Source organism: Melanostigma gelatinosum (assembly GCF_949748355.1).
Source record: "Melanostigma gelatinosum genome assembly, chromosome: 4".
NCBI classification, from domain to species: Eukaryota; Metazoa; Chordata; class Actinopteri; order Perciformes; family Zoarcidae; genus Melanostigma; species Melanostigma gelatinosum.
Window position 1 is genome coordinate 2,510,088 of NC_136637.1, and position 14,954 is coordinate 2,525,041.

Genomic DNA, 14,954 nt, shown 5'->3' on the forward strand with positions numbered 1-14,954 from the left:
TGCAGCTTGTTTGCATTTTGTTCACTTAACCTGTATTGGTCTTGCCCTTATATATTTAATATCTCTGTCCCACTGTACTTCAGAACGGCAGCCCCGCCATGAAGAAGGCAGTGTCCCTCCTGTCCCTCACCACCCCCAACAGTAATCGCAAGCGTCGGCGCCTCAGGGACACGCTGGCTCAGTTCACCAACGAGACGGAGATCTCCCCCTTCCCTCCGCCACGCAAAAGGCCGTCAGCAGAGCACTCCCTGTCCATCGGGTCTCTGCTGGACATCTCTAATACTGAGGCATGCAAGGCCTTGGCAGGTAAGAAATAATGATGGACTGGAAAACAACTGCTCGATCCAACTCTACAACCTTCTTCCTTCTGGTTGACAGTTAATTGGTAAATGGACTGTACTTGTAAAGTCCTTTCTAGTCTTTCCCACCACTCAAAGCGCTTTCACACTACTTGTTGTCATTCACCCATTCATGAATCAGGACTAACTAACATTTATAAGACATTCACACGCCGTAGGCACAGCGACAGGTTTAGTGTCTTGCCCAAGGACACATCGACATGCGACTAGCGGAACCAGGGATCGAACCGCCGATCCGCTGATTGAAGGACAACACTGCTCTACTACTGAGCCACATATGTGTATATGGAAAATGCAGTAACTTAGACCAGTGATTTTCAACCAGTGTGCCGTGAGAGATCGCCAGGTGTGCCGTGGGAAAATGTCTAATTTTACTTAATCGGTCCAAGAAAATTACTATTTAGTTGCTGCAAATACGTTGCAATTATTGAGCGTCTGAGCTCCAATATAGTGGCTGGCTAAGTAATAAATACTCTTCCATGCCAGTGGGTGGCAGTAGGTAGCGGAATATTGACCTTGTTAATATAAGACAGTAGAATTAAAGAGAGGCTGCAGTGACTAGCCGAACAGCGATGGAGAAATATTTGAAAAGGAAAAATGCAGACTCTGAACTGGTCCCTGGACAACATTCTAACCCAGATGAAAAGCCTCGTAAGGATCAACACATTGAGAGACTTGCCATTCAATTGTCAGTATATATGCTGTATAATGTCACGTGTAACTTTTTTGGTTGTTTGTGTTCTCAGGAAAAACACTAACTGAGACGATATTCTCTTCTGTTACCATGGGTGATTGTTCTTTAAGATTACAATAACCAGACAATTCCCTCTTAATTTCAGAAGACAGAGTAGGGAAGTGTTCAGAGAGCAAAGGAGACAGTACTGTGACCAGGGATAGGATGAGAAGAAGGAGAACCAGGGAAAGGAGGACAGACAGGGAAGACAGGAGGAGGTCCTACCTGGGTGCAAGTACTCTTCAGCAACCAGAGGAGCAGCAGCCAGGAACTTCTACAGGTCAGGTTCTGCTTCAAGAGTACCACAGTAACGGGCCAACTCAAGGCCGATATAAAGTAGTTGTAAGGATGAGAGAACTCTGTGGTAACGATAAATAAGCCAGTTTTACCAATGGAGCTGGAACAGAATAGCTTTTCAGTTGCCATCTGCTTGTTATGGAGTACAAACCTGAACATGGACCCCTGAGCTGACACAACAAGTGTTGTACTCAGACTGTTCTGAGAATACAGCACCTTCTGAGGAGCTTGCAGACTTTTTTCTCTCTCATCGAACAGGTGGCGTAGCACAGGTATAAAACAAAGCATGACAAACGGGTTCAGTTCCACGTTGGAAAATTCATTATTATTGCTTATACTGGTTGAGATGACAAACCTTAATTGTCATCAGACTGTAACAGACGTAGCTTATTTAGTTTATATATCTGTACCAGCTGCTGGTATCTGCTTACTGTTTGTAGTTTGTTCGTGACTTCATGAAGGAGCTGATCATCAATATATACAATTCATCAATTTCTTAATTCCATACAACTGTAGTTACTTTTAGATGATCAGAGTTTATCCTTATTAGATTCCATGCTGTTGATCCCTAACCCTACTGCATGGCTGTACTATCTATCGTATATAAGTCAACAGACATCCCCTCAATCACCGACCATGTCTTGGAGTCAGCGATCCAGAACAGCAGCGATGCTGTCATCTTGACTCCCCAGGTCGAGAATATTCAGTCAAATGTTCTACTTTGATTCAGCCCTAATTTCATTGGATCAGTGGACTGACACGTGGCGGTGTCTGTGCTTGCTTCAGTGCTCTATTAACAACCGTCTCTCCTCCCTGCCCGTCTTGCTCCTCCAGAGAGTTCAAAGCCATCCAAGAGCTCGACTCCGATTCTGTCCAAGCAGTCAGCCAGGTGGCAGGTCTCCAAGGAGCTCTACCAGACTGAGAGCAACTATGTGGACATTTTGAGCACCATCATACAGGTACTGTCTGTGTGTCTATGTGGACAATTAACACTCCCTCGCAGGTTGGCCAGCTGGTTGCCCTGACAACAGTTTGAGGCTAAGCTACAGTCATTTAAGGTGTGTGTTTGTTTGCACTGTTTTATCAGTTGGTCCCAGCTGACCGGTGAGGGAGAAAATTACCTGCCTGACCATCTCCCTCCCGTTCAAAGTCTTTTCCTCTTTCTGCTTTCTTTCTTCAACTTCCTCCATTTTGACATCCTTTTCAGTCACTCTTTCTCCTTCTGCCTCAAGTTTTGCCATCTCCCTCTCTTGTAATCTGTCTTCTCTGTTGTATACTCCTGGGTTTAACTGTTCTCTGTCCTCACAAAAAGCTTTGAACTAAAAATAGCAATAAAAGCTTCTCTTCTGTCATTACTGTGCCATTGAACACAGTTGAATAATCACTGCACGCTCGTCATGAGTCGTAGTGCTGTTGATTACTTCAGTTAAAACAGAAGGCAAAATATGCAACATCCTCCTAACATGATCAATCAGCTTATTTCATCCTGTTTCTATCTGTGCTTCTATATTTGTGATATTATGGCGTCCTTCTGATCAGTTATTTTACCACAAGAACTTTGCAGCAAATACGGAAGACCAAATGCTGTAAAGAGATGCATCACTACGGCAGTCTGTCATTCCATGTTTCACAGATTCCAACTCCAAAGCTATCCAATGAATAACCGGTCTGTCTCTATGGTGTCGTTACCGGTCTGTCTCGATGGTGTCGTTACCCGTCTGTCTCGATGGTGTCGTTACCCGTCTGTCTCTATGGTGTCGTTACCGGTCTGTCTCTATGGTGTCGTTACCGGTCTGTCTCTATGGTGTCGTTACCGGTCTGTCTCTATGGTGTCGTTACCGGTCTGTCTCTATGGTGTCGTTACCGGTCTGTCTCTATGGTGTCGTTACCGGTCTGTCTCTATGGTGTCGTTACCGGTCTGTCTCTATGGTGTCGTTACCGGTCTGTCTCTATGGTGTCGTTACCGGTCTGTCTCTATGGTGTCGTTACCGGTCTGTCTCTATGGTGTCTTTACCCGTCTGTCTCTATGGTGTCGTTACCGGTCTGTCTCTATGGTGTCGTTACCGGTCTGTCTCTATGGTGTCGTTACCGGTCTGTCTCTATGGTGTCGTTACCGGTCTGTCTCGATGGTGTCGTTACCCGTCTGTCTCTATGGTGTCGTTACCGGTCTGTCTCTATGGTGTCGTTACCGGTCTGTCTCTATGGTGTCGTTACCGGTCTGTCTCTATGGTGTCGTTACCGGTCTGTCTCTATGGTGTCGTTACCGGTCTGTCTCTATGGTGTCGTTACCGGTCTGTCTCTATGGTGTCGTTACCGGTCTGTCTCTATGGTGTCGTTACCGGTCTGTCTCTATGGTGTCGTTACCGGTCTGTCTCTATGGTGTCGTTACCGGTCTGTCTCTATGGTGTCGTTACCGGTCTGTCTCGATGGTGTCGTTACCGGTCTGTCTCGATGGTGTCGTTACCGGTCTGTCTCGATGGTGTCGTTACCGGTCTGTCTCGATGGTGTCGTTACCCGTCTGTCTCTATGGTGTCGTTACCGGTCTGTCTCTATGGTGTCGTTACCGGTCTGTCTCTATGGTGTCGTTACCGGTCTGTCTCTATGGTGTCGTTACCGGTCTGTCTCTATGGTGTCGTTACCGGTCTGTCTCTATGGTGTCGTTACCGGTCTGTCTCTATGGTGTCGTTACCGGTCTGTCTCTATGGTGTCGTTACCGGTCTGTCTCTATGGTGTCGTTACCGGTCTGTCTCTATGGTGTCGTTACCGGTCTGTCTCTATGGTGTCGTTACCGGTCTGTCTCTATGGTGTCGTTACCGGTCTGTCTCTATGGTGTCGTTACCGGTCTGTCTCTATGGTGTCGTTACCGGTCTGTCTCTATGGTGTCGTTACCGGTCTGTCTCTATGGTGTCGTTACCGGTCTGTCTCTATGGTGTCGTTACCGGTCTGTCTCTATGGTGTCGTTACCCGTCTGTCTCTATGGTGTCGTTACCCGTCTGTCTCTATGGTGTCGTTACCCGTGTGTCTCTATGGTGCCGTTACCCGTCTGTCTCTATGGTGCCGTTACCCGTCTGTCTCTATGGTGTCGTTACCCGTCTGTCTCTATGGTGTCGTTACCCGTCTGTCTCTATGGTGTCGTTACCCGTCTGTCTCTATGGTGTCGTTACCCGTCTGTCTCTATGGTGTCGTTACCGGTCTGTCTCTATGGTGTCGTTACCGGTCTGTCTCTATGGTGTCGTTACCGGTCTGTCTCTATGGTGTCGTTACCGGTCTGTCTCTATGGTGTCTTTACCCGTCTGTCTCTATGGTGTCTTTACCCGTCTGTCTCTATGGTGTCGTTACCCGTCTGTCTCTATGGTGTCGTTACCCGTCTGTCTCTATGGTGTCTTTACTCGTCTGTCTCTATGGTGTCTTTACCCGTCTGTCTCTATGGTGTCGTTACCGGTCTGTCTCTATGGTGTCGTTACCCGTCTGTCTCTATGGTGTCTTTACCCGTCTGTCTCTATGGTGTCGTTACCGGTCTGTCTCTATGGTGTCGTTACCGGTCTGTCTCTATGGTGTCGTTACCGGTCTGTCTCTATGGTGTCTTTACCCGTCTGTCTCTATGGTGTCTTTACCCGTCTGTCTCTATGGTGTCTTTACCCGTCTGTCTCTATGGTGTCGTTACCGGTCTGTCTCTATGGTGTCTTTACCCGTCTGTCTCTATGGTGTCTTTACCCGTCTGTCTCTATGGTGTCGTTACCCGTCTGTCTCTATGGTGTCTTTACCCGTCTGTCTCTATGGTGTCGTTACCCGTCTGTCTCTATGGTGTCGTTACCCGTCTGTCTCTATGGTGTTGTTACCCGTCTGTCTCTATGGTGTCTGTTCCACTGGAATCACCATCCACCACCTCTCCGGCTCTGACCTCACCATCTCCAACCACCTAGCTATCATCATGGAGATCGACAACCCCATCCCAGACCACCATCGCTCTCTGTAATATCAAGTCCGTCTGCCCCTCATCCTTGTCAGCCTGTCTCACTGACAAATTCTCCACACTCACCCCCCTCCTTTAGCCCCTCCCCCGCAAACCTGGTCAACCTCTACAATAACACACTATCCTCCTGCCTTGATCAGCTTGCCCCTCTCAAAACCAGAACTGTCTTTTTCCCCCACACTGCTCCCTGGTTCACCCTTGAACACCGCCTCATGAACTCCTGGAAACGCAGACTAGAGCGACTCTCCAACAAAACCGGCCTCACAGTTCACACCCTGGCTTGCTCTCAAACTCCTCAAACCTATGGACAATCTCTCCCACCTTTCCACAGCAGAGAAATGTAACTCCTTCCTGTCATTCTACAAAGCAAAAATGTAAACCATCTACAACCAATGTTGTGGCAAAATGACGAGAAGAGACGGCGAACTGGAGTTTGCAACCAGCGGGTAGTGTTTTAATAAGATCAAGCCAACATCAACCAGTTCAGTATATTGAAACGACTCCCCTGTACTGCTTTTCACAGATCACTCTTACAGTCAAAATTCACACCTCTTTTGCTGTGCTCACCTCTCAAGAATGTTGTTTGGTTGGTGCCCCCGTGTCTGCTCCTAATCTCTTCTCAAGAATGTTGTTTGGTACCAGAATATGTGTTGCATATGAACTGTTTACTTGTGATATGAGGTTTTACATCTCAAATTATTCTGGATATTTTGACATAAGAGGAACACTCGTGTTTACTGCAATCATGGAACTTAAGATTGTAACAACAGTTGGATTCACAAGTTCTATGATGGTTTTCTTCAACACCAACTGGCCACTTGACACCAGCAACCACTCCATCCTCGTTTCCCGTCTCGAGTCTCCCTCCACATTACTGGCACAGCCCTCTCCTGGTTCAAATCATACCTCTCAGACCGTGAACAGCTCATTAGTATCAATAAATTCAAGTCTGACACAGTCTCTCAAGGTGTCCCCCAAGGTTCAGTAGTCCCCTCCTCTTCATCCTCTACCTGCTTCCCATCATCAGACATCATGGTCTCCATTTCTACTGCTATGCTGACGACACCCAGCACTACATCGCCACCAAATCCATCACCCCCACCACCCACTCCACCATTACCAACTGCCTCAAAGACATAAAGACCTGGATGCAAGCCAACTTCTTCAAATCTGAAATCCTCATCATTGGCCCCAAATCACGAAATCCCACCACAACTTCTCCCTCTGTATCGATGGCACCACTATTCCTGATGCCTTCTTTCATCTCAAAAACATCGCCCGTCTACGCCCCTTCCTCTCCTTCTCAGCCGCTGAAACACTCACCCACGCCTTCATCACCTCTCGACTGCAACAGCATCCTGTACGGCTCATCCACCAAAATCATCAACAAACTACAATACATCCAGAACTCAGCTGCCCGTCTGCTCTCCCACTCCACCAGGGACCACATCACCCCAGTCCTTTAAAACCTCCACGAGCTCCCCATACAGCAAAGAATCCAGTTCAAGATTCACCACAACACATACAAAGCCCTTCACAACCTCGCCCCTTCATACCTTTCGGACCTCCTGTATCGACACGCTCCCACCCACAACCTCAGATCCGCCCACGCCAACCTCCTTACCCCCATACTCTGTCCAAGCATCGGACCTGGGGGGACAGGGCCGTCTCTATTGCTGCCCCCTCCCTCTGGAACTCCCTCCCCCAGCACCTCAGACATTCTCTGTCACTCGCCACTTTCAAAACTGCACTTAAAACTCACCTATTCACATCTGCTTTTAACCTGTGAAGCTAGTTGTTTGTTTTTGTGCTGTTCCTTACTGTTATATCATGTAGAGTGCATTTGAGTACCTTTTTTAAAGAGTTATACAACTCAAATTTATTATTATTATCAACTGAAGGACTCAACGCATAAGGCTAGTATGTCTTGTAAAAACACTGTACAGCATCATTAATATGTTCGTTGGGGATCTTACCTACTACACACCAGTGGTGGGCCGTCAGGGCCTGCAAGGCCTTCTGTGCTGCCCAAACAGAATCACAAAGCTTTATCTATTTTATAATTTAATAATTTTTCTTAAATACACTACATATATTATAATTTATAAAAATATTTTCCCATTATCTTATGTTCTCATTGCACAGCTCCTGTCTTCCTCAGTTGCTCTGCTTCCAGTGCAGCTTGTTTTAAGTAGAGCTTTTATCCAATCAGATCTCACCTCTGTGTCTCTAGGTAGAACAGAGCCAGAGGCCTGCAGACTCTCAAGTGCATCCATGTGCACTTTAAGTGAACGGGGACGATGTTGTTGATTGTCATAGTGTTCACCCAATCAGATCTTCAGTTTGACATGTTGGGCGTATTCTTTGACTATCAGAGCCTGCATGCCGGCCTATAATGACGTCAGCATTACATGCCGCTCAGTGTGTCCATGTGTAGCTTTCCCGCTAGGTGCAGAGTGTGCTGTGATTGGTCAGTGGGCGAGCACGTGACTATCGTGAAACGAAACTTAACAGCCAACAGAGGCTGATGGGTAGTGAATCACATCACAGCTCAGCCAATCAAATATGAGCATTCTGACTGAGTGAGCTGCACCATGACACAAGGTGCTGAGCCAAGGAAAGACACTGCAGAGCAGTACGTTCAAGTTGTGAAAGTAAAATCCTATGATAACCTCTTTGGGTCACGGCTTGTCATTAAGGAATGACTGTGGATCCCACAGCCAGACCAGCTGAGAACATTATATTTTCCTGAATTTAGGCTTTTACTTTTTCTAAATGCTCGAGCATTATTCAAACTACTCGTACCGAACGGTTTAATACGAAGACGTACATAGTTACAGCCTTAAAAATGAATAATAGCTGTGGTGCCACAATGTGGTTATAAGGTGGTAATTCAGCTGCAGGACAGCAGTGAAGGCCCAGGTATAAAATGCACGGCCCGCCACTGCTACACACTGGTTGTTGGTCATTGATGTAATGCGTTTTATGCAATTTTGTGGAACATTTTAATGTTTCTATTTTTTCTTTTTTTGAAGCTTTTCAAGCTTCCATTGGAGAAAGAGGAGCAGGTGGGTGGAGCCATCCTGGCTCAAGAAGAAATGAAGACAATATTTGGCAGCATCCCAGAAATCTACGATGTTCACACTAGAATAAAGGTAGGTCCTCGGCTGTTTCCATCCAAAGCTGGTTTGACCAAAGGACTGGTGGTGTGGTCTTTGTTCTTTTCTGTGTGTGATGGTTGCGTTGTTCTTCAGGGTCACCTTCAGGAGCTGCTGACGGACTGGTCAGAGGACCGGAGTATAGGAGATATCATTCTCAAATATGTGAGTACAGACAAATCTCTCCTCCTATGACAGACACATGTAGTTAACCTTGCATATTTGCATGTTTATTGAACAAAGTACTAAAGATGACCTGATTGCAATTTGCGTGACTGATCCGGATTGTTTAAAACACCTATTCCATTTTTGATTCTTTCTGAGATCTATAAGTGACATATTTGTAACTTTTCTTTCATGGAAAATTGAACTTCAATTGTAGGTTCATAATTAAACATTGACTATTAAATAAATACATTTTTCTTTACTAGACCTTGCGATGAAAACCTTTGTTTTAGTGTTGTTCCTCCACTGCTTATGTATGACTTGCAGGTTTATGTCTTCCTCACTGATGCTGAAGAACTTCCACAGCAATGACCTGTGTGTGTGTGTGTGTGGCTCTACTATGTGCCGCAGCTGTGTGCACGACGTAAAACCATGCGTTACGTGTCAATTTGACCAGTAAGCGCCGGTTATGTTGCAGCACACCCATCTGTAGGAAAGCCTTAAGATAACGCAGTTGTTGAGTATGCGATTCAGAAGGTACGCAGCTTTGTTGAAATTGAATGGGTGTCAAAACATCTGTCAAACAGTAAAGTATTTCCTGGTTTTAAAAGTAGTCCATTTTGGCAGTTGCTTAGAACTGGATCAGGCACTATATCACCGTCTCTACCAGAGGAGACCACGCTACATTGACCTACCATGAACACTTTTAAGGGATGTTTGAGGGTAACTACTGATGAGGGTCTTCTACAAGTCTTAAGGCTCAGGAGGTAGAGCAGGTCATCCTTTATCACAACGTTGGTGTATGAATGTGTGTATTATTATTGAATAATAATAATAACCATAATAATAATAATAATAAAGCGCTTTGTCCAGTGAGGTAGAAGACTCCTATATGATTGCAGTTCAGTGACCATTCATTATGGTGTGCCCTTGGACATTGTTTCATGGGGCTAGATTAAAAACCAGCTTCTGTCTCTCCTCTCTGTGGAACCTCATTGTTGTATGTGGATCATTCTGACCTCTCTCTCTCTCGCTCTCGCTCTCGCTCTCGCTCTCGCTCTCGCTCTCGCTCTCTCTCTCTCTCTCTCGCTCTCGCTCTCGCTCTCTCTCTCTCTCTCTCTCTCTCCCCCCCCCCTCCAGTCTAAAGAGCTGGTGAAGGCCTACCCACCCTTCGTCAACTTCTTTGAAATGAGCAAGGAGACAATTGTTCGTTGTGAGAAACAAAAGCCCCGCTTCCATGCTTTTCTCAAGGTATGTCCTTTGTACTTGCAGAAAAAATACAAAACAGGAAAACCAAATGTATAGGACACTGCTTCATAGAAACAAAGATTATTATTAGAAAGTATTGATGTGTTGATACATAACGTTAACGCATAACGCATTGTGCTTTCTCCTCTCACACACGGCGAGTTGACACATTATCTTATCCCATTATCTTTTAATAAAAATCTAAAAAGACAATTGCAATTTACAGTATTTATTGTCAGTTTTTGCACATTTCACTGGAGGGATTATAAATAATAAATACCATAATAATAAACTGTTCTTTTTTCCTTTAAAGTAAAATAAGGGCTGCATTTAACAGAGCTTTTGAAAAATGTGCATCTTATAATGAAGTGTTTAACTTTAGAAAAAGTAAATATGGAAAGTTATGCTTGAGTTGACCTTTTTTATACTTTTGTTAGCTCGAAATCAGTCTGAAGTGATTAAATGTATTATTTATAATACCTCTAGTTCAATGAGCAGTTAACAAAACGTGTTCATGTTTCTAAGATTAAGCACTTCACTTTAAGATGCTCATTTATCTTAGTTATGCATTTTATTTTTGAATAAGTAGTACTCATTTTACTTTGCTTGAGAAAACATTTTTATACCTCCAGTTCAATAGATAGTCTAGAAATCCTATTGAATTGTCCTTTATTTAATTTGTCTAACTGAATAGCCCTGCTCTATATGAACCAGTATCGTGGTTCTTCTTGTCGTGCTGCTGTTGGAAAGCTCAGTGCCTTTACAGGCACCACAGGGTAACAGATGTCTTGAATGTTAAGTGAATGAGTAACCGGGTTACCTTAATCTGGATCGGGTATTCGAGAAGCCTCTGGTCCTCCTCACACCACGAGGTGTTTGATCTGTCCTCATGTTCATGTGTCCTTAAGCGTCTCACTGAGCCCCAAGTGGCTCCCGGGGGATTCACAGCATCCCTAATGTGAGGATGGATTCAATGCAGAGGTCAAATGTCATGTATGCATTTGTTTGCATGTGACCATAGAAATAAAGTTTCTCAGCATATGATCCATCCATATCTTTGGCTACAGATGCCGTCCAGCTGAGAGCACACAGACCTGCCGTCAAGTTATAAGCAGAATTCACCTTAAGTAGAGACTTACGCCAGCAACATTTGACATTTCAATCAGTGAAAGCGACGGTGGTAGCACTGTTGTAAATTCTTCATTTCTTTATTAAAATACCGTCCTCTGGGAAAGAAAGGACTTGGGCTGTGACAGCAGAGCGGTGGGATGGAAGGAGAGATCATTACACAGAGCAATAAATCCTCCTATTTACAACGCTGCCACTCGATCCACACTAAGAGGGGTTCACAAGTCTAAATATGTGGATTCCAACCAGAGTATTTGACAGTTGGACACTTTTGTGCTGGAGAAACTGAAGCAGTATGTCTACTACAGTTCAAATATGTTTAATGTATAAAATGAAGGTTGCTGTCCTGCTGCAGATTCACAGTAATGTATCATGAATCATAGACGGCCTATTTTCATCTGTGTGTTGTCACAGATTTAAAAGTGCACAAAGTCGTGACACTTTGTTTTTAAAAAGATACCGTCTACTATCCGCAAAAAAGGCCCGTCGAACAGATGGACTTGAGCGAATCCACCTTCATTTTGTTGGTGCATGCAGTGCAAACGTTTGTGTCCAAATCTGCGTGTGTGTGTTAGCGACACGCTAACACACACACGCACTGTCACACACTAATGCTTGCATTCTACAGATCAACCAGGCTAAGCCAGAGTGTGGCAGGCAGACGCTGGTGGAGCTGCTCATCAGACCTGTACAGAGACTGCCCAGTGTGGCCCTTCTCCTTAACGGTATCCCCCCACTCACACACACACACACACACCTGTTGAAAAAAAAGTATGCTAATTACGTGGTTGATTGTCTTTGGCTCCTTATCGTTCCCCTTTCATACCTGTCTCCTTCCTCTATTGTCTCCTGTTGATACCCGTCTGTAATTTCTCCTTTCTCCACATGATTCTCATCTCATCCTGTCCGTCTACTTTTTACCAAACTTTCCTTTTCTTCCACCGTTACATCAGACATAAAGAAGCATACGTCGGATGACAACCCAGACAAGATAACGCTGGAGAAAGCAATCGAGTCTCTGAAAGAAGTCATGACGTGAGTAGGCGCGACCTCACCCTTTTCTGTTGTGATGATGTTTGATCATTTCCAACATGTGAACTCTCTCCACTCGAGCGTCATGTGGCTTCAACGTGTCATAACTGACTTTGTTGTTGAGACCCGATTTAGCGAGACACAAGTGACTTTGATGGAAGATTTATAATGACGTACCAAACTGCCTGGTATGTCAGTGCAAAAATGTACAATTATATTCTATAATAAAATAGTTAATTTTACTACAGTAAATGATTGTATGACTTAAACATGCCAATATGAATGCAAGGTTCCCTGAGGGGATACCTGCTGCTCTACTTTGCATGAACTCTATATACAAATATATCCTGCATATAGAACTTCATGCCCCCCCCAGCTCCCGACAAAACTCTCTCCATGGAACAAACACACTATTTTCTAACAAGCGCATCAGTTGGTGGATTTTTGTAATTATGTAATGTCAGCGGCGATGTGGTGGTGCTGCGTCCATCACTCAATATCGATCATAAACATGGAGAGCGGACCTGCCGTTCCATGTTTGAATATAGGTTTTAATCACCAGCTGGCGTTTATGACCATGTTTGCCTGAAGGCCACCTTACGCCTGTTGAAGGCACGGTGCACATGCATCTGTTTATAGGATCACTATGGTAGCACCTCCTCCTCGTTTAGAACCAGGACAAACCCTGTATGTTTGAGCAGTCAGTCATTGATGAACATCACACAGCTACAGATACAAGACGAGCCTTAAACTCACTGGATTAATGCATTTAGTGTCGCATGTTGAGCTCAATCAGACAGAACCTGACCCCATTCAACTTGTGATGAGCGTGGTCACTAGATCAGGGGTTCTTAACCTTTTTGACCTCGGGGCCCATTCAAATATTAACACTATTAGTTTAACTAATTGATCTCACTAAAATGGCTGTAGCTTCTGAACCACTCTGACTATATGCATCAAAAGTGTCACAACACCTGTAGGTCATACAGAAACAGAGCAGTGGGCCTTTGGAGTCAGTGAAAATGTAAGATTTTTGTCCGCATTAAATAAAGTATCTTTCAGTATAAATAACTGCCGGTGGCTGTATCTGTACAGGTAAAGGACAGTATAGGGCTGTAACTACACTATCAGTGAACAACTGCCTCAAATTTGAAGAAGATTGGACAAAGTATGACCATTCTACAGAGTTTCTTCATGAAGAGATCCAGGCGGAGCTCTAAAAGGACATTTGGAGACCCAAATGGACACATGGTAACCAAATGATGTTCTGACACACTAAAGGTGTTTCTCCCTTTATATTGTGATTTTATATTATTTTCCTTTTATTATTAGCCTTTGCAAATTGCAAAAACGATGTATATATGGTCGAAGACATGGTGTGTGAGTAGCGGACTTGCTGTGCTTAATGGCTGCGACCGAGCGCACAAACGAGCATGAGAATAGCTCAGTTACGCAAACGTTGGTTGACGGCTTATGGAAGAGGAGGATAAGGTTTGTAGTATAAGTACTAGCGTTTTCTGAAGGCAGTAGCTCCATGGTAACATCCGCTAGCACGTTGTCGGGTCTGTAATGTGTCTTTTTCCGTCGAAATGCTGCAAGATACGACTTGCAGCGGTTATGGCGACTTTGGACAGTGTGTGTGTGTGGGCTCCTTTTTGGAGAAACCATAAGAAATGAAAGAAAATCGATGATTTCTTTGCAAAGATGAGGATTTTGGGCATGCTGGGATACCAAACACGGACATGTTTTGTGACGTATTTGCGCAAACAAGCCGTAGGAACGGAAGGGGAGGGGATCGAGGATGCCGGTGTTGAACAGGCAAAACCCTTGTTAAATAAATGAGATGATACAATGTGATGATCACAAAGACATTTATTATCATGTGTATGTAAACCTGCATACACAACAAGAAGCCCAACAGACTTTCCCACGAGCGTTGGATGTTTCGTCGCTTGGTGTCGCTTTATTTTTGAAGGCTTCAGAGCTTCGTTTGATAGCATTAGCCCACATTCCACACACTGAGCCCTCGGCTCTGCCTCGTTGCCTCCGTTCACAAAGCCGTACTTAAGAAAGTCAGGGTTGTACTTGCGCACACATTTAGACTTTTGGGGGGTATGGCACCACTGTCGTCTTCATTTTTTCTTTTTAATAACTTATCCATAACTTTCGCTACAGGCTAGCGGCTAGCTGAGTGTCTTCTTCTGCTTATTGCAGCTTGTTAAACAACTGACTGACGCATTACCGCCACCAGGTGGTGGGAAGCTGTATTGTAACTGAGCGTCTCATGGATAACAGTAATATCTCTGGTGTCTTCAATTGATAACCTATACGGTCCCGCGGCCCTCGCGGCCCACAGGTGCAAAACTGAAAGTTTTTTGCGGCCCTCTAGGTGGCGCACTATGGTTAAGAATCACTGCACTAGATGATGCTTTAAACAATCGCCTCACCTTTTAAATATGTTGTCTCTGCTGCGTGAATCAGTGCCTCTATTGTCTTTGAAGCTTCATTTATTTCATACACATTCTTCATTGAGATGTGGTTGATTTTTCTTTCATTATTGAGGGGTCCTCTAACACCCCAAAATGCTTATCCAAACCATGAGCAACCAACCACCAACAGGCTGTGACAGAGTTGGATTTATTCAACCTTTAACAAGAGTGTCATGTGTTTTTCATTGGTAAATGAATGTTCGTAGATTAGTAGAGACTAGTACTAATAACTAGAAGTAGAGCTGCATCTAATGATCATTTTCCTTTTCTACTGTGTTTAATTAAACGTTCTTGGTGAATTTTGAGTCACAGTTTGTCAACTCATGGATTTCTTGGTTCATAGTTTCAGTACCAGATGAGATGTAAAATAAC

The 14,954-nt window shown here is 44.5% G+C and overlaps 1 protein-coding gene across 1 annotated transcript in view; it reads left to right on the plus strand.

Moving 5' to 3' along the window:
* The window catches only part of ect2 (epithelial cell transforming 2), a 54,961-nt gene that overhangs the window by 21,607 nt on the left and 18,400 nt on the right, over positions 1-14,954 (plus strand). The window contains exons 11-17 of the mRNA XM_079266778.1: positions 84-306; positions 2,224-2,348; positions 8,398-8,517; positions 8,617-8,685; positions 9,826-9,936; positions 11,690-11,786; positions 12,015-12,096. Of these exons, the coding sequence (XP_079122904.1) occupies positions 84-306; positions 2,224-2,348; positions 8,398-8,517; positions 8,617-8,685; positions 9,826-9,936; positions 11,690-11,786; positions 12,015-12,096 (827 nt within the window). The remainder of the gene's footprint in view (positions 1-83; positions 307-2,223; positions 2,349-8,397; positions 8,518-8,616; positions 8,686-9,825; positions 9,937-11,689; positions 11,787-12,014; positions 12,097-14,954) is intronic.